Below are 20620 nucleotides of genomic sequence, written 5' to 3'. Positions count from 1 at the left end.
AGTGCCGCCTTGTTGATTTATGTAGGCCATTGCTGTCGTGTTGTCCGACAGAACTCTGACAGCCAATCCTTCCAGGGTCGAGAGAAAAGCCAGAAGAGCCTGGAAAATCGCTTTCAACTCCAAGCAATTGATGGACCACTCTGACTCCTCGGGTGTCCAGAGACCCTGGGCATGCCTTCCCCGGAAATGTGCACCCCAGCCCTTCAGGCTGGCATCTGTTACCAGCAGGCACCAATCGGGGAGTGCTAGTGGCATTCATCGCCGCAGCATGCTGTCTGAGAGCCACCACTCCATACTGAGCCGGGCCGCAGGGAGCCACGTGAGTCTGCACTGATAATCCTGAGAAAGTGGAGACCATCGTTGAAGCAGGGAGCATTGCAGAGGTCTCAGGTGCGCTCTCGCCCAGGGCACCACTTCCAAGGTGGCCGTCATTGACCCTAACAGCTGGACAATGTCCCAAGCGCAGGGGCGAGGCATCCTCAGGAGCAGACGGACCGGGTTCTGAAGCTTGCACCCAGTGGTGTGCTGGTAAATTTTTAACAACAGGCTCTCTCCCCGGTCCACCTCAGCGCCCCCCCCTCCCCCGTCCACCTCTGCGCCCCCCCCCCCAAATTGCAGAGCTGGCTATAGCGGGGGAGGGGGGCAATGCATTACTCTCTCCAGGAAAAAAAATTAAATGATCCCAGGTTCCAATCTAATTCATGTTTAATGTGGGATAAAATGCCATAAATAAGTAAATAAATATAAACTTTTAATGTTGAGCACCTGATTCTCAAAGTGAACATATTCCAAACACTATAATGAAAATAAAATGATTTTTTTTCTACCTTTGTTATCTGGTGACTGTTTTTCTGATCATGCTGGCCCAGAATCCGATTCTGCTGCTATCTGTCCTCTTAACTCCGTTTCCAGGGCTTCCTTTCCATTTATTTCTTTCCTCTTCATTTCTGGTCCTCAGCTTCTGCCTATTTTCTTCATCCATGTGCAGTTTTTCTCCTCTCTTCCTTTTCCCTCATCTCATCTCCTTCCTCACTCTTCTCTCCCCTCCATCCATGTCCAGCATTTCTCCCCTCCTCTCCCATGCCCTGCATGCACCCATGTCCAGCAGTGACCCTCCTCTCCCCCCTGCCCTGCATGCACCCAGATGTCTAGCAGTGACCCTCCTCTCCCCTGCATGCACCCATGTGCAGCAGTGACCCTCCTTTCCCCTGCCCTGCATGCACCCATGTCCATTAGTGACCCTCCTCTCCCCTGCCCTGCATGCACCCATACCCAGCGACCCTCCTCTGCCCTGCCCTGCATGCACCCATGTCCAGCAGTGTACTCTCCTCTCCCCTGCCCTGCATGCACCCATGTCCAGCAGTGACCCTCCTCTCCCCTGCCCTGCATGCACCCATGTCCAGCGACCCCCTCCATCCACCCATGCCCAGCAGTGACTCTCTTTTCCCCCCTGCCACCCCCTCCCAAGTTGTTTTATGAAATTTTTCTTCTCCTCCCTCCCTCCCGATCCGGTCCCTCACCGCGCGCCCGCTTGATTTTTAAATTCTTCGCTTCCAGCGCCGAGTCGCCGACTGTCCTGAGTCCTCCCTTGCCGATTCGCGCTTCAAAATGGCCGCCGAGACTTCAGCCGAAGTCTCACAAGGCCGCCTCTGGAAGTCTCGGTGGCCATTTTTAAAGCGCAAATCGGCAAGGGAGGACAGTCGGCGACTCGGCGCTGGAAGCGAAGAATTTAAAAAAGCAAGCGGGCGGTGAGGCGGATCCGGAGGGAGGGAGGAGAGCCAGAGCTGGCTCGCTATTTGCAACAACCGGCTCGCAAGCCGGAAGAAAATTTAACAACCGGCTCTTGCGAGCCGGTGCGAGCCGGCTCCAGCACACCACTGCTTGCACCACCTTTGCTTGGGAAGAAAAACAAACCCCGAAGCTGTGTCGAACCGGACCCCCAAATATTCTACAGATTGAAAGGGGGTCAGGTGACTTTTGGCCATATTGACGACACAGCCCAGAGATTGAAGTACTGAGACCACTCAGGCTGTTACCTGATGACTCTCCTGTCGAATCCGCTCTGATGAGCCAGTCGTCTAGGTACGGGTGAACCCGAATACCCTCTCGCCTGAGAAAAGCAGCTACTACCACCATTACCTTGGAAAAGGTTCGGGGAGCTGTGGCGAGGCCAAAAGGCAAGGCCCGAAACTGGAAATGTTTTTCCATCACCGCAAACCGAAGAAACCTTTGGTGCGGGGGCCAAATAGGAATGTGCAAGTAAGCTTCTTTCAGGTCCAGAGACGTGAGAAACTCTTCTGGCTGTACCGCCGCAATGACGGAACGCAGGGTTTCCATGTGAAAATGCCGCACTCTTAGAGACTTGTTGACTTATTTTAAGTCGAGAATGGGCCGGAAAGACCCTCCTTTTCGCGGCACCACAAAGTAAATGGAGTAACGGCTGGAGCCGTGTTCGGCGGGAGGCACCGGGGACACCGCCCCTAGGTGAATCAAGCCTTGCAAGGACTCCTCTACCGCCGCCCGTTTGACGGCAGAACCGCATCGGGACTCCACAAACACATCTCTCACTGGGGCGTTGAATTCTATTCTGTAGCCAGCTCTGATCAGGTCCAAAACCCACTGATCTGAGGAAATCTTGACCCACTCCTCGAGAAAGAGGGAAAGCCGTCCTCTTATTGCAGGAATCGAGGATGGGGCCGGCGCACCATCATTGAGAGGGTCGCCCTTGAACTCCAGGTCTTGAGCCGGTCGCTGCGGAACACTTGTCCGAACGAAAGGAGTTCCTGTGCTGAAAACGGGCACAAGAAGTGAACCCAGCAGAACGCCCCGGGCGGTACCTTCTAGCTTCACGGAAGCGAGGTCTGTAAGAGGAGGGAACCGCCTGACCCTTGGAGAGAGGCCTCGGCCTATCCTCGGGTAAGCGCTGGGGTTTAGCATCCCCCAGGCCTTTAACAATTTTCTCCAACTCCTCACCAAATAGGAGAAGGCCTTGGAAGGGCAACTTCACCAACCTTTGCTTAGAGGCCATGTTAGCCGCCCAATGCTGTAGCCATAGAAGGCGGCGAGCCACCACTGCCAAAGTCATCTGTTTAGCCGAAGCTCTGACCAGATCATAAAGGGCGTCAGCCAAGAAAGACAAGACCGACTCCATCCGCGGTGCCACCTCCGTAAGGGGCTCCGCTCCATCCCCGGGCTGTTCCACTGCCTGTTGCAACCAAGTGAGGCAGGCTCGGGCAGCATAGCAGCTGCATGCAGATGCCCGTAAGAATAGGCCTGAAATTTCAAAGGACCGTTTCAGAGCTGATTCCAGGCGTCGGTCCTGCATGTCCTTCAGGGCGACTCCTCCTTCACCTGGGAGGGTAGTCCTCTTTGTCACAGCGTGACTAGGGCATCCACTTTAGGCACTGCTAGGCGCGCCAAATGCTCCTCACTTAGAGGTTATAATTGCCCCGGCGACTTTCAAAGGCCCCTCGGGGTCAGCCCATTGAGCCGAAATAAGCTCTTGGATGGAGTCATGCAAAGGAAAGGCTCGAGCAGGTTTCTTAGTACTTGCCATCCTCGGATTACCAGAGGAGGCTTCTTCAATAGAGAGGACCTGCAAGGCATCAGAAATAAGCGCTGGCAGCTTTTCGCGGTGGAAAATCCTCACCGTGGAAGGATCATCTGGATCCGGTTGCAATCCTGCACCTTCCTCTGGCTCTTCAGACCACGAGGGCCTGCCAGACCCCTCAGAATCCTAACATCTCGACCACGCTGTGACAAAGAGGACTACCCTCCCAGGTGAAGGAGGAGTCGCCCTGAAGGACATGCAGGACCGACGCCTGGAATCAGCTCTGAAACGGTCCTTTGAAATTTCAGGCCTATTCTTACGGGGGGGGGGGGGGGGGGGGGAGAAGGGGGGTGCGCCACTCTCTGAAGGGGAATTAACCCTTCTGCGCTTGTCTTGCAGCCAGCTGTCAGGGGAAAACACGCCTGACTGCAATCCGAGGCTGGGCGCCACTGGAGGGGGAACAGTAGGGCAGAATGAGACCCCTGCGGGAGCACTCTTTTTAACATGAATGCTTTATGCAGCAGCAACACAAACTCAGGGGAGAGGGACTCACCTTGGCCTCCCGATTCCAGTCCGGGGATAGAAGCTCCCCTGATAGCCTCCACACAAGGCTCTCCCTCCAGTTTCAAACCCCTCCGCTTCTGCGGGGGTCGCGCCATGCGATGCATCTAAAATGGCGCCCGCTGCCAGTTCCACTGAGCGGGAAGAAACATTGCTTGCCATGCTCGTGCCAGCCCTGACATCTGAAGAGCACAATTTACAGGGCCCTGCTGCGGATCTGCGCTTGCCACAACGGGAACAGCGCTTAACAACCTCTGCAGCCATCGCCGAAAATGGCGTAAAATTCAAAATGACGGATTCACGCCAAAAACGTCCCGATTGTGGGCCCTCCCCGGAGGAGCTACAAAGTCCACAGAGCTCCGGTCACGCTGCACAATCAGAAGAAAGCCTCTTTTCTGGAATCTCAGCGCCACAGCGCGACACAACTTTTTTTTTTTTTTTTTAACACTGTGAGGAAAGTTAGAGGCAACAGCAATAGAGGCAAATTTCTAACTCCGGAGGATCAGTAGAGTGGGAAAGGCAGGGAAAGGACTAACCAATGTGCCTGCATCCACAAAGGAGAGTGTGGGAAAAGACAGGGACAGGGCAAACCTATGTGTCTACATCCACATTGGGGGCCGGGTAAGGCAGGGAAAGGGTAAACCTATGTGCCTTCAAAGTGGAGCTGCAATAGCCCCCAACACCCCTGCTACCACTGGCCAAAGCACAGGAGCCACCCCAGGCAGATTTTTTGAAGGAGCTGAATAAGCTGCGTCCACCCTGCTGGGGAGACACAGAATACAGAAGAGGCAGCTGGAGCTAGCTGGCCATGAGGCACTATGGTTTTTCAGTGCTCTCTATCTCCCCCTGCTGGTTGATGGACACAACCCATTCGTAATGGATTCATCTGCTTGATGACAAGGAAACATTTATAAGAATGGCTAAAAAATTCAAATCCTGTACAGTTTTTTATGCTAATTCCGATGAAATACATTTTAACATTATGGATGCAAAGTGCATCAAAATTGGTCGCGACTCATCGGAACATATTTGGACCAATATTCAGACAGCAACAACTTCCATGCAAACAAAGATACGGACTTGAAATTTTGAACAAGCATTATGCTTGTGCTGGACATAATACTGCCAGATTTGCAACTAACCAGCATCTATAACCGCCCCGCAGGATCTCTTCAAAGTTGGCACTGTCAGCGCAAATGGTACAATGTACCAAAGTTCAAAGCCAATTATTAAAAAAGAGTCTGCCTGAATCAGCTTGTGAACAGTATCATCTGAAAGAGAAAATTGTGCTCTACAACACTGATATGTTTTTGTTTTGCAATGCCACCATTAAGTAGCCATTTACTCAGGTCAAAGTATGTTATATTTAGTACGCTTGATGCGCTAATTTTTCTTCATTTCTAGGAAATTGAGTCTTAATAGTCGCTTAAAAGTATTGATATAATTATTTGTTCATTCGTATTTTATTCGTTGATTGTCCAATCGTTTATTGTGCGCTGTTATGGTGGATTGGAAACGTTTGTGAAACGTCAGTTGAACAGAAAGATGCTTTCATAAGCTTTATGCATCCTCATGGTCCCGCTACTTCATTTTATTGGCCGGTAAGACGCGATACTTGCTGGATCCCAAAACAACTTATTGCTGTTATTCCAGCTCCATCAGTGACATCATCTGGTCGGCAATATGGTTTCTCTGAAACCGTTCTCTTGCAGATCAGTGATGCTTTCAGAATGATGAAGTAACTGAAGAAGGCAGGCTTGCGAACCTGCAGTGAAGTAACTGAAGAAGGCAGGCATGGGAACATGCAGTGAAGTAACTGAAGAAGGCAGGCTTGGGAACCTGCAGTAAAGAAACGCACAATCAGACTTGGGATCCTGCAGTAAAGATACCCACCCGTGGCTGTTACTGCATGGCTATCGAGCGTGGCCCCTGTGGCAATGGGGATGCTGGTTTCAATGTGATAACCAGTAATGGCTCAGCCATCATGGACCACCGCAATACATCGCGCATGCAAAATATAACATACTTTGACCTGAGTAAATGGCTACTTAATGGTGGCATTGCAAAACAAAAACATATCAGGGTTGTAGAGCACAATTTTCTCTTTCAGATGATACTGTTTACAAGCTGATTCAGGCAGACTCTTTTTTAATAATTGGCTATGAACTTTGGTACATTTTACCATTTGCGCTGACAGTGCCAACTTCGAAGAGATCCTGCAGGGCAGTTATAGATGCTGTGTGACAAGGCTACAGCCCAGAGGTACAAAAAGAAACAACAAAACCCTGAACTACGTCTCCCAGAATGCATTGCCCGTCCCAGCAAGGGGAGCCCCAGGGATAGGCAAGCTGGCTATATACCAACTCTGACCACAAGAGGGAGGGAGAATGAAGAAGCCCAATTCCCCTGGCTCCGTAATCAGTACATCATGCCTCCCACCTGTAAGAGGGAAGGATGGGGTGAGAAGCAGGAGGAGGAGTGGATGGATTGGGTGGAGGAGGGGGTTAAGGAGGCTGGGCAAGAGGCAGAAAGCAGGATGGAATGGGAGCTGGAGAGCCCTGAGGAAGGTAGCACCTGAAGGTGGAAATCTATGTGTTTAAAGGTAAAATTATGTATAATCATACCTGATAATTTTCTTTCCATTAATCATAGCTGATCAATCCATAGACTGGTGGGTTGTGTCCATCTACCAGCAGGTGGAGATAGAGAGCAAACTTTTGCCTCCCTATATGTGGTCATGTGCTGCCGGAAACTCCTCAGTATGTCGATATCAAAGCTCCATCCGCAGGACTCAGCACTTAGAGAATTACACCCACGAAGGGACACTCTGCCCAGCTCACCACCGCCGAAACGGGGGAGGGGAATTAACCCAGCTCATCCCCACACAAGTGGGGGAGGGGAATCCGTCCAGCTCATCCCCGCGGAGCGGGGGAGGGACACCACACCCGCCGATGCGGGGGGATCTGGCTTATCCTGCAACCGCAACCGCGGGAGGAGCTGACTGACCCTAACACCGCCGAAGCGGGAGGGGTACAAAGCTGCCCTACAGCCGCACGAAGCGGGAGGGAGTGCCGGCAGAATTTATGTCTCAATCCAGCCCCGTAAAACGGGGGGGAGAGGAATGCAGCAGCTCACTGTAACACAAACTCGTCTCAACTCTTGAAGAATCCAAGTGAAAAAACTTGAACACGAAGTCTTTCTGAAGTAACTGAAGACTAAACTTGAACCTGAAATGCAACCAGAATAAAAACAGTACAGATATCTGGGAGGGGCTATGGATTGATCAGCTATGATTAATGGAAAGAAAATTATCAGGTATGATTATACATAATTTTACCTTCCATATCATCAAGCTGATCAATCCATAGACTGGTGGGATGTACCGAAGCAGTACTCACCCAGGGCGGGACATTGAAATCCCTGACCTCAACACTGAAGCTCCAAACCGGGCCTCCGCCCGTGCAGCCACAGTCAAACGGTAATGCTTGAAGAATGTATGAGCCGAAGCCCAAGTTGCCGCCTTGCATATCTCTTCCAAGGAGACGGATCCGGCCTCTGCCATCGAGGCCGCCTGTGCTCTAGGGGAGTGAGCCTTCAGCTGGATAGGCGGCACCTTCCCCGCGGCCACATAAGCCGCTGCAATGGCTTCCTTGACCCATCTTGCCACTGTAGGCTTAGCAGCCTGCAGACCCTTACGAGGACCTGCAAACAGGACAAACAGATGATCCGATTTCCGGAAATCATTGGTCACTTCCAAGTATCTGATGATGACTCGTCTCACATCCAGATATTCAAGAGCGGAGTACTCCTCTGGGTAGTCCTCCCTACGAAAGGAAGGGAGACAGAGCTGCTGATTCACATGGAAGCGAGAAACAATCTTGGGCAGGAAGGAAGGCACTGTGCGAATAGTCACTCCTGCCTCAGTGAACTGCAGAAAAGGTTCTCGACATGAGAGCGCCTGGAGCTCGGAAACTCTTCTGGCTGAAGAGATAGCCACCAAAAAGACTGCTTTCAACGTCAGGTCTTTCAGAGATGCCCTCGACAAGGGTTCCAAAGGCGGCTTCTGCAATGCTCTTAGCACCAGGTTGAGATTCCACGCAGGCACCACTGAGTGCAGAGGAGGGCGCAGGTGATTAACTCCCTTGAGAAAGCGCACCACATCTGGCTGCGAAGCCAGGGAAGCACCCCTCAGGCGGCCCCTGAAGCAAGCCAGAGCCGCTACCTGGACTTTAAGGGGACTGAGCGACAGGCCTTTCTCCAGACCTTCTTGCAGGAACGCCAACACTGAAGAAATTGGAGCAGTGAAGGGAGAAAGTGAGCCTGCTTCACACCACGCTGCAAACATACGCCAAACCCTGGCGTAAGCAGTAGAAGTAGAGCGCTTCCTCGCTCTTAGCATAGTGGCGATGACCTTGTCTGAGAAGCCCTTCTTCCTCAGACGCTGCCGCTCAATAGCCAGGCCGTAAGACCAAAGGGGGAGGGATCCTCCATCACCACGGGACCCTGATGTAACAGGCCCTGCTCCACTGACAGCCGCAGAGGATCGTCGACTGAGAGCCTGATCAAGTCCGCATACCAGGGACGTCTGGGCCAATCCGGACCCACCCGGATTACCCTGCCGGGATGCTTTGCCACCCGGTCTAGCACCCTGCCCAACATGGGCCAGGGCGGGAACACATAGAGGAGCTCTTGTGTCGGCCACTGTTGGAGAAGAGCATCTACTCCCAGGGATCGAGGGTCCCGTCCTCTGCTGAAAAAGCGCGGCACTTGGCAATTGGCCGATGACGCCATCAGAACTAGGCTCGGCTGGCCCCAGCGCTTCGTGATGTCCAAGAACGCCTGAGCAGATAGTTGCCAGTCTCCGGGCTCCAAGGTATGGCGACTGAGAAAGACCGCCTTGACATTCATGACTCCGGCAATGTGGGCCGCTGAAAGCTGCTCCAGGTTCGCTTCCGCCCACTGGCAAAGACTCATAGCCTCCTTGGCTAGAGGGGCGCTCTTGGTACCTCCCTGGCGGTTGATATAGGCCACAGCCGTGGCATTGTCCGACAGGACCCGTACAGGCTTCAACACCAGTACCGGGATGAACTCCAATAACACCAACCGAATGGCTCTGAGTTCCAGGAGGTTGATAGACCACTTGCCTCTGCAGGAGACTAGAGCCCCTGCGCTCTAGTCCTTCCCAAGCAGTGGGCTCCCCAGCCCATCAAAGAGGCGTCTGTCGTGACGACAATCCACTCCGGGGTCACCAGAGGCAATCCTGCAGACAACTTGTCTGTCTGCGTCCACCAGCTCAGCGCCTTGCGCACTGCTGGGTCCACGGGAAGGCACACAGCATAATCCTCCGACATCGGAGTCCAGCGCAGCAGCAGAGATAGCTGTAGTGGTCTCATATGAGCCCTGGCCCAGGGCACTACTTCCATCGTGGCCGTCATAGAGCCCAACAGCTGCACGTAGTCCCAAGCCCGAATAGGAGAGGCTACTAGGAACTAGTCCACCTGAGCCTGAAGCTTGACAATCCGATTGTCTGGCAGGAACACTCTGCCCACTTGGGTGTCGAATCGAACTCCCAGATACTCCAGGGACTGAGTCGGGCGCAGCTGGCTCTTCTTCCAGTTGATGATCCATCCCAGGGAGCTCAAAAGAGCAACTACCCGGTCCATAGCTTTGCCGCACTCTGCATAAGAGGGGGCTCGGATCAACCAGTCGTCCAGATAAGGATGGACTTGTACTCCTTCCTTTAGCAGGAAGGCCGCTATGACCCCCATTACTTTGGAAAAGGTCCGCGGAGCAGTAGCCAACCCGAAAGGGAGGGCTCTGAACTGGAAGTGTCGTCTCAGGACTGTAAAACGCAGAAAGCGTTGGAGAGGAGGCCAGATGGGAATATGCAGGTACGCTTCCTTGATATCCAAGGAAGCCAAGAACTCTCCTGCCTTCACTGCCGCTATAACAGAGCGGAGAGTCTCCATGCGAAAGTGCCTCACTTTCCAGGCCCGAATGACCCCTTTGAGGTCGAGGATAGGCCGGACAGAACCTCCTTTCTTTGGAACCACAAAGTAAATGGAGTAACGTCCCTTGCCAAGCTGATTTTTTGGCACCGGAACGACCGCACCCAGGCGGATCAGGTTGTCCAAGGTCTGCTGCACTACCACAGCTTGACCGGAGACTTGCAGGGAGAGAGTACAAACCCGTCTCTTAAGGGTTGGCAGAACTCTAGCTTGTAGCCGTCTCTGATGACTTCCAGCACCCACGCGTCTGAAGTTATAGTGGTCCACTCGCCCAGAAACGAGGACAGCCGTCCTCCAATCTGCACTGGGGCGTGGACCAAAGGCCCCGTCATTGGGTACGAGACCCTGGGGGAGGACCGGAGGGAGCACCTCCGGGACGGCGGTCTCTGCGAAAGGAATGCTGCTTGGGGGAGAAATTCCTCTTGAAGGAAGAGGGGGCAGAGGAACCCGACTTGGCCGGGCGGTACCGACGGGCTTCCTGCAACTGTCCTCTGGAGGTACCGGGACGAGAACTAACCCGAGCCCTGACCTCTGGTAATTTCTTGCCCTTAGACGTGCCGAGATCAGTCACGATTTTGTCCAGCTCGACCCCAAAGAGTAGCTTGCCTTTAAAAGGCAATCTAGCCAGGCGGGATTTAGAGGCGTGGTCAGCAGACCAATGTTTCCGCCAAAGCCACCGCCGCGCAGAGACTGTCTGAGCCATGCCTTTAGCTGAGGCTCTCCAGACATCATACAGCAAGTCTGCCAAATAGGCTAAGCCCGATTCCAGGGCCGGCCAATCAGCCCTCAAGGAATGATCCGAGGGGGAAGCCCGCTGCACCATAGTCCGGCACGCCCTGGCCACATAGGAGTCGCAAACTGAGGCCTGCAAACTTAAAGCAGCTGCCTCAAAGGACGACCTTAAGGCCGCCTCCAATCTTCTGTCTTGGGCGTCCTTTAGGGCCGTGCCACCTTCCACCGGCAACGCCGTTTTCTTAGTCACCGCAGTGATTAAAGAATCCACGGTAGGCCACAGATAGGCCTCACGTTCACTCACAGCCAAAGGATAGAGGCGGGACATAGCCCTAGCCACTTTAAGGCTCGTTTCCGGGACATCCCATTGAGCCGCAATTAAGGTGTCCATGGCAACATGCACGTGGAAGGTTCTAGGCGGGCGCTTCGTCCCCAGCATAATGGCAGAGCCAACAGGGGCTGAGGGAGAGACGTCCTCCGGAGAGGAAATCTTCAAAGTGCCCATGGCCTGTAACAACAGGTTGGGCAAATCCTCTGGGCTAAAAAGCCGCGCTGCAGAGGGGTCATCCGCTCCATCCGAGCGGGGATCTATCTCCTCCAAGGAATCCGCAAAGGATCGTTGGGAGACCTCAGACACGCTGCCCTCATCTACATCGGAGGAGACAAAAGTCCTCCAAGGCCTGAAAATCAACCCGAGGGCGTTTACCTCTGGGAACCTCAACCTCTTTATCAGAAGAAGGAGCAGGGGCAGCGTTTTGCATGAGGAAAGCCTGATGCAGCAGCAAAACAAACTCGGGGGAAAAACCCCCCAGACTGTGCACTTCCGCAGCCTGGGCAACAGCCCTAGACGCACTCTCAACCGGCGCTCGCACTAGCGGGGGAGAGACATGCTGCGCATCCAAAATGGCGTCCGGCGCGAAACTCCGTGAAGGAGCCGCGCGGGAAGAACGGCGCTTAACTTTAGCCGCTTTTGTGCCGTCGCCCAAATTAAGGGCGTTCATGGCATTAATGTCTCCAACCTCAAGGGCGGCCCACGAAGAAGCCGTCCGAGCCGCGTGGCCGGCCAAGATGGCGGAGGCGAGGAGCGGGGGATGGGCGGTTATGGCGGGAAAAAACCGCCACGCCGGAGGAACGACCGGGACATTCATCGGTCACTAAACTATCACCCATCAAGGGCGAATCAGGTTGTAAAACCCCCGCATCCCCTCTAGAAGCGCTCCAGCGATCCGGGGAGCGACCCTTTGCGCCCTCGCCCTCCGACGCCATTGCCACGAGGAGAAGAATCGGGGAACCCCCTGCCCGCTATAAAAAGGTAAAATTACCTGCTTGCCGCTCCGAGCTGTAACGAACTGGTGTCCCAGTGAGTAGCTGCAATGAACGTTTAAAGAAACGTCGAATTAAACGCCTTTAAAGACGTTTAAAATTTTTTTTTTTTTTTTAAACGGAGCCAGCGGGAGGGGGGAGAAAAGGAGGGACCTGGCACCACCAGGTTTGCACTTGCTCAAAAGAGCCCTCAACCCCAGGCCTCAACAAAACCTAAGGATTAGGCTTGGAGGCCTAGCCAGAGCTGCTGCTGTGTGTGACCACCACCTGCTGAGATAGAGAACATACTGGGGAGTTTCCGGCAGCACATGACCACATATAGGGAGGCAAAAGTTTGCTCTCTATCTCCACCTGCTGGTAGATGGACACAACCCACCAGTCTATGGATTGATCAGCTTGATGATATGGAAAGATGTTTTGATTTATAAACCTGCTGTAAGGAAGCCTGTTTTTGATTAGAACTGTTTGCTGGGGGGGGGGGGGGGGGGGGCTGGAAGAGTTACAAGCCTGGTTCCCCCAGCTGCTCCTGATTGTGGTGTAAGGACTGTGTTGGAGCTGGAAACCCTGGTTGGACAGGAGGGAACAATCCTGCTTAGAGGCCAGCACGGCTTGTGATAAGGACTTTGAAAAGGGGTATTTTCAAAGGGGACTATTGCAGCCCTTCAAGAAAGGGCAGAGACTTTGGATTGCTGGGTGAGGGTCAGCACAGCCTTGCCTGAGGCAGCCCTAACCCAGGGCTGGACTGAAGCTTTTGTCTGTGACTTGGAAACCAAAAAGAAAAAGAAAAGAATATTTGAAAGTATTTGTGGGTAGCAATTTTGTGGAGCTTGGATTAATCCTGGGGAGAAGACTTCCTTCCTCCCCCTACAGGCGCAGCGGGCCTGTTTACAGCTGGCTAGTTGCAAATCTGACAGTATTATGTCCAGAACAAGCATAATGCTTGTTCAAAATTTCAAGACCGTATCTTTGTTTGCATGGAAGTTGTTGCTGTCTGAATATTGGTCCAAATATGTTCCGATGAGTCGCGACCAATTTTGATGCACACTTTAAGTCAATTTGTTTGACTGGATTTTGCATCCATAATGTTAATGTATTTCATCGGAATTAGCATCAAAAACTGTACAGGATTTGAATTTTTTAGCCATTCTTATAAATGTGTTTGGATTTTATTAGACTGCAAAAATGGCATTTTGGTAAATGTCACGCACTCATGGACTGACAACCTTTTTCGAAAAGAGGGTCTAGATCTGCAACTATTGCAGTTAGAGACCTCAAAGTTTGGGAAACTTCGTTTAACACCTGACTCGCGCAACAGATAACATTTGAACAAAATTGGAGAACATGATGGTGGGAACTTTTTTTAATTTTAGACCACTTGGCATGGAATGACCCAAACGTAAAATAGTTCCTCCTCTTGTCGGTTCTTGGACAAGTTACTACTACTACTACTACTACTATTTAGCATTTCTATAGCGCTACAAGGCATACGCAGCGCTGCACTTGCTCCAAGAAGCAGTAAAGTTGCTCCAAAAAGCAGCCATTTATTACATCTAGAAATTTTACCTCCCTAGCGCTCCCTGATTTAGCATTTATCCAGTCAATACTGGGGTAATTGAAATCACCCATTATTATAATATTGCCCAATTTGCCAGCTTTCCTAATTTCTGTAAACATTTGCTCATCAGTCTGTTCATTCTGTCCTGGCAGATAGTAGTACAGCCATACCAGTATACTCTTTCCCTTCACATATCTTCACAAAGATATACTGCTGTTTCATGTAGAATATTTATTTTGTTTGACTCAATTCCCTCTAACACAGTGATTCCCAAACCTGGTCCTGGAGGCACCCCAACCATTCTGGTTTTCAGGATATCCACAATGAATATTCATATCTAGTGGAGGCAGTGCATGCAAATCTCTCTCATGAATATTCATTGTGGATAACCTGAAAACCTGACTGGCTGGGGACTCCAACTCTCCCATTTTACTTTATTAGGCTTCTAGTTAAGGTGGAGCCCATCCTTTCAGAACAGGCTCCCCCTTCCCCAGAATGTTGGCCAGTTCCTAACAAATCTAAATTCCTCATCCTTGCACCATCATCTCAATCACACATTGGGACTACAGAGCTCTGCCTGTTCCTTGGGTCCTGCAGATTGAACAGGGAGCATTTCCAAAAATGCTACCCTGGAAGACCTGGATTTCAGTTTTCTATCTAAGAGCCTAAGTTTGGCTTCCAGAACCTCCCTCCCACATTTTCCTATGTCATTGTCTATGTTTTCTTATACACAAGGGTAAACAACTTAAATTCTTTTACCCTAAACAGCTGACGGAATTTCTTTGTGCTAAAGAAGTAAATGTTATTGTGTAACCCCATCGCACACTGCTAGGGTCAGGCTGAAAAGGGTCTTTCTGGGGTGGCATCTACTATTGTTTGTTTTTCTTTTTCCTTAGTATGTTAATTTCTAATTCCTTGGATCTCTATTTCCTCATTAGTGGATATATTTTTTCGCATTATTTATCTGTAAAATATTTTTCTTTAATTTCCTGGATATCCCAGTTTATTAAATTTCAAAATCACTTATCACCATCTAAGACAAAGTTAAAACAAATCTCAGCCATCTTGGAAGAATCTATTACAGAATCTATAAAACTATCTACATTATTGGTATCTATGGTGTTTGAGCAAGATGTGAATTCAATAATGAAGCAATATTTTAAACATTCTCTAGATCTTTTTATGGGCAGAAGATATGGATCTATTTGGAAGTTGCAAAGGTTACCCAGGAAAAAAGAAAGGCTTTTCTTGCAATGAGGCAAGAGGTGAAAGACTCGGGAGCTACCTTTTAGTTAGCATTTCCGTGCTAATGTAAAATTAGATATGGTCAATCAAAATATGTTTTTTTGTTGTTGTTTTTTTTTTTTTTTGCTTAAGAACAGTTGTGCACCTTCTTAGATTTGAAGAAGATATAACTATAAATATGCATATATGTCAGTAGGACTCAAGGTTATTCTGTTAAGCCTTTCATCATAATTTCATTTTCTTGTTTTTGTCTTCTACAGTTTCTATTGTCTCCTCCTCCTCTTTCTTTTTTGTGGTCTAAGGAGGATGATTTATATTCTTGATCTTAGGTTACCTTACATGTCTTTATCCTCTGTATTTCTTGGTCAAGAGAAATCTTGTAAAATTATAGATTAATAAATATAAAATTACAAAAAAAAAAAAAAAAAAAAGAGAGCAATGTGCAAAAATGTGCTGCCCATTTTACATAGGACATCTAAAGTCGAAATGTTGGGGTGTTTACTATTTCCAGCCTATTTTACAAAAACTCATTGAAAGAAGAGCCCATTGTAAAATACATATAGTACCACAGGAAATTCACCTGTATTTCACTATACACTTAACAGGAGCAACCATTTCATAAAACTACATTATCGGAGTACTTAAAAGAACATGACATCACTAGGCAGTTTCTTTGTGTAAGCATTAGCATTACATACATGTGTAGTTATCTTTGGTACTTACACATGTGTCAAAGATTGCGCTGCAAGAGACATATTCCAAAAAATAATATATTTATTAAGGTAACCAAGTAAGCATTTAAAAACTGTACTCCGTATATACTCAGAATATAAGTCAAAAAATTTAAGCTTGTGTCGTCTTATCTATATGTTACAACCATGGCACTATGAAAATAATCAGTAAAATCCCCCAGTCAGCAGAACAAGAATCTCTCAGTATCTCAATACCCCCTCCCCATGTACCTTAAAACCTGAAATTTCTCTTCCTTACAGCACCAGCACACCTAGGCTGCCTGAGGTCTGCTCTGGAGCACGCACTGTGTGTCAGTGAAAGGCCTGTTGGCTGGGGGGAGAGTCAAATTTGGCTATGTATGTGGCCTCGAATTATACATAAGTTACACCGATTCTCCCCATTTTTATTCCCACACTGCCTTCAACTTATACACAAGATGAACTCAATAGTTGAGTATACACAATAAATTACCAAAGGAAAAAGCACAATTTTCCCCTTAATAACTCATTTCAAATCATAGCCAAAATTAGCACTTTGCTTATACTTAGGAGTGCTCCAAGGAGGTGCAAAAGCTAACAGAGAAATTTTTAAAAATAGGTGTGAATTGCTGTGCAATATAGGGATACAAGTATAAGTTTTTGGCCCACCCAAACAATGACTCCTTTAAACCTATACATAGTAGGTCATGTACAGTGTAAATGGTAAGACTCTAAAATTAGCATTTACTTGCATAAGCAATATACAGATGTAAATGCCATTATTTATACATGTAGATGGTGCACAAGGGGATTTATGAAAACTGCCTATCCAAATATATACAATCTTATGTGTGACGTGCTATTTTTCATGCAAAGTGTGGTTTTGCAAAGTCGCTTCATGGTAGTAAACTTTCATGTTAAATCCATTTTATATGAAAGTTTATATAAATTTGGCATTAATGAGCTGCTACAATGTAAAATCATGCAAAGTAGCTTATTAATGTCTAAAATATTAAAACAGTTTTGCAAGCTCTAGTTATACTTTACACAACAGCTGGGGAAAAAAGCAGACCGCATAGCTGCACAAAAAAAAATTTTAAGCCCCTTGAACTTCTCTATTAGAGAGATGTAAATTTCCTGACGGCCCAGTGGACCTGAAGCCCCTTTCGCTAGCCCTGACATCAGCCTAGTATGTAAGGAACACCACCCCCAAGCTCACCTCAAGAGGTCAAGGGGTAGGAGTGATCATTTGCTCCTTTCCTGCCAGTTGTCCTATTCACATGGCGCTTGATGACTCCTAACAGTAGTCTTGTGGTACTACAGCTAAGGGTTACGTTGCCAAATTACTACTACTACTACTATTTATTATTTATATAGCGCTACAAGGCGTACGCAGCGCTGCACAAACATAGAAGAAAGACAGTCCCTGCTCAAAGAGCTTACAATCTAATAGACAAAAATAAAGTAAGCAAATCAAATCAATTAATGTGTACAGGAAGGAGAAGAGGAGGGTAGGTGGAGGCGAGTGGTTACAAGTGGTTACGAGTCAAAAGCAATGTTAAAGAGGTGGGCTTTCAGTCTAGATTTAAAGGTGGCCAAGGATGGGGCAAGACGTAGGGGCTCAGTAAGTTTATTCCAGGCGTAGGGTGCAGCGAGACAGAAGGCGCAAAGTCTGGAGTTGGTAGTAGTGGAGAAGGGAACAGATAAGAAGGATTTATCCATGGAGCGGAGTGCACGGGAAGGGGTGTAGGGAAAGACGAGTGTGGAGAGATACTGGGAAGCAGCAGAGTGAGTACATTTATAGGTTAGTAGAAGAAGTTTGAACAGGATGCGAAAATAAGAACAATTACCTGTTTTTGTGATCAGGTGTGATGGCTCTACTTATTTGTTGCCTCTATTATGTGTTTACTATTGATTTTTCTCTTTCCTATTGTGTAATGGAGTTCTTTTCACTTTCTGTTATCCGTTTTGATGTTTTTTTGCCAAAAGGTGTATAAGAGTTATTGAATTAAACATAAGCATAAAACCTCTTGATTTCACTAAAATATACCAAATTTAGCATGATCATTTTGATATTGGTAATCCAATACAATTACAACTTCTTGCTGTTACACAATATGGTGGATAATGGCCTGAACTGTTAGCACACTGAAGACAATAACAATATGGATGAGATTATCTAGCTACCATCAGTGTTTTAAAGAATATAGCAAACTTGGTTCAGACTACTTACACTAGCCCCTCACTAAACCAGTAAGAGGACTAAAGAATCTGTATTACAGAGATTAAATCTTCTTAGGAAGTACAATGCTAGTCCACGTATGTCCACGGATAACCCCCTCCCTGTTCCTTCTGTCTAGAAATGCTAGGTGCACTAGTGGTGATGCAGGAAAAGATATGACCTATTTTGAGGCAAGTGCCTCACACCAATAACTGGCAGAAAACTAGATGGCAGTGGTGGTTGTGATAGGGAGAGATTGTAAACCAGCAGTTTGTACACACTCATTCTAGTTCTACCTTCTCTACTACCAGAACTCAGAGCTCCAGGCAGCACCCACCTCTCAACACAGGCTTAGTGCCACCAGCTTCTTTGTTGTTTTGGTTTATTTTTTAAACACTGAATAGACAAAGCATACAGTTTTCATATACAATCCCTCCCTCCCTAGCACTCAAACATTTAGGGGCCCTTTTACTAGGCCGTGGTAGGCTCAATGCGTGTCCAGCGCATGCCCAAATGAGACTACCGCCATGCTAGCAAGTCTTCCTGGCAGTAATTTTGGATTTGGCATACGCCCACAACGCGTGTTTTATTTATTTCCTCATAATCTGCACTTGGTGCATGTCAACCGGTCACCGCACGTGTAGTGCGTGAGCCTTTACTGTGGTGTTAAGGGATCAGGCCAGTTCTGGGCATGCGCTGGTTTCATTTTTACCACAGACCCTTTTCTCGTCCCATTAAAAAACGCCATTTTTTGTAGATGCGGTAAACACTGGCCTGGCACACGCCCAATACACTGCAGGCCACTTTTTACCGCGGATTAGTAAAAGGGCCCCTTAAAATCAATTCATAAAAACAGAGATACTGAACGGTGGCCAAGTTTACCAGACACTAGCACGGCTTTCATTTGAAAGGATGTATTTCAATTTAAATATCCACCCATTGTAAAATTTAAAACAAGTTCCATAAAGTTTTTTTTCTTTTTTCAAGAAAAGTCATTTGAACGTGACTTGAAGCAGAACAAGCCAATTTTCTCCTTATCTAGACAGAACCTGGAAGCCAATCCTAAAATTGACAGCAGTCTTGTCACACTTGATATCTGTGTAGTACTATTTTCAAAAGGGGAGGGGAAAGACTACTACTACCACAATGCAACAGGAGAGGTGCGTCAAACATGAATGTGGGAAAAACCTTCACCTAAGCTGGGCGCTTGGCATTTCGGTGGTGGTGACAGTGTTTCTGTACCTGTCCACCCTGAATACTTTAGGAATGAGCATGCTGCAGCAGTTGTCCCAGATTAACCCTACAACTACAGCCCTTGTTCTCCTCAGAATGGGCATAAGTGATAAGCGGCTGTTATTATTCCCCCCAGGCCAGAGACCCATACCTTCGGTTTTGCCCAAGATCCGGCAGCAAAGGGTCTGTAGCAGCACATTCGGTGACTTCTGGTCCGGAGTCGCCATTCCGGGGCTCGCGAGCGCTTCCCAACAGCCGCACTCGCGCGCCAGACAGTGACGGGGAAAATGCGTCGTTCTCGTTCCACGCGCCGCTCCTGATGCTTCGCCGAGTCTAACGGTCAACACCTCGTACTCGGAGGAGCCCGCCGAAAACGCCGGGAAACACCCACAATACCTCGCTCTGCCCCTGTCCTTGCCGGCAGCAGAACCGTCTTTCAATATTTCCCTCTCCTCTTCTAGTTCCGGGGAAGAAAGCGCCCGGCCCTGTGTCCTCCTTGTCCGCCGGTTTTTCTGCGAGTTCAACAACTCCTGAGTAGTGTGGAGAACTGATATTAATTTTCGTGGGCTGGCCGACTAGCGGTTTGAATATAATGCCTCTTTTTTATTATTGTTTTTTTGTTTGTTTGTTAGTTTTATTTCAGTTTGTCAAAAATTGAATTCAGTTCATTAGCGAAAGGGGCATTTTATTCCTGGACAGTAGAAAGGTGTATATTAGTCTTACATAGTTTTGGGTTTGTTTGTTTTTTAAAGACCTATAGCTGAGTCTGAAAGCACGTTTTGGGTACATCAACGAAAAAAGTGGGTAGATACTGATGCAGGAAAAAGGCACTCACTTTGTGGTAGCCGTGTTAGTCCACTTTTAAAGGTAATCAATAGAAATAAAACATGAAAAAAAATAAGATGATACCTTTTTTATTGGACATAACTTAGTACATTTCTTGATTAGCTTTCGAAGGTTGCCCTTCTTCGTCAGATCGGAAATAAGCAAATCTTGGTAGATGACAGTATATATAAGTGAGACATCAAAGCATTTCAGTGACAATCTAACAGGGTGGAAGTGGATGGGTGAAATAGGGAGATATGCATGGAGACAGGAGAGTGACAAACAAAGCAGTACAATTTACAATTTTTGGGCTTATAATGGGCTAGAAAGCCCAGATCTCTGTTAAGTCCTGTCTGGTGGGTGTTGTCCCACACACATAGACATCACCTGAAAAATGCCATTGCCAGCCAGGATGCCATGCCTAGTACTAGTGATTTCATAGTAAGAATCCTGAAAGATAACGTTAAAACAATATAGGAACGTAAGACCTTTGAAGTCAGAATGATTAAATATTTTGACACCCACCAGACAGCGAGCCCTCCAAAACCCACCAGAAACCCACTGTACCCACATCTAGGTGCCTCCCTTCACCCCTTAGGGCTATGGTAGTGGTGTACAGTTTGTGGGTAGTGGGTTTTGGGGGGGGGCTCAGCACAC

At 48.4% G+C, this 20620-nt stretch overlaps 1 protein-coding gene across 1 annotated transcript in view; it reads right to left on the bottom strand.

Moving 5' to 3' along the window:
• Positions 1–19529, bottom strand: part of TUBGCP3 (tubulin gamma complex associated protein 3) — a gene marked incomplete in the record, with an annotated part of 536537 nt that extends 517008 nt beyond the window's left edge. Inside the window, 1 exon segment of the mRNA XM_030201534.1 lies at positions 19290–19529. Coding sequence (XP_030057394.1) covers positions 19290–19365 — 76 coding nt within the window.
• Between the last annotated feature and the right edge of the window lie 1091 nt (positions 19530–20620).

Source organism: Microcaecilia unicolor, chromosome 4, assembly GCF_901765095.1.
Source record: "Microcaecilia unicolor chromosome 4, aMicUni1.1, whole genome shotgun sequence".
In the NCBI taxonomy this organism is placed as follows: Eukaryota; Metazoa; Chordata; class Amphibia; order Gymnophiona; family Siphonopidae; genus Microcaecilia; species Microcaecilia unicolor.
This window is presented reverse-complemented; position numbering and strand designations above follow the sequence as displayed.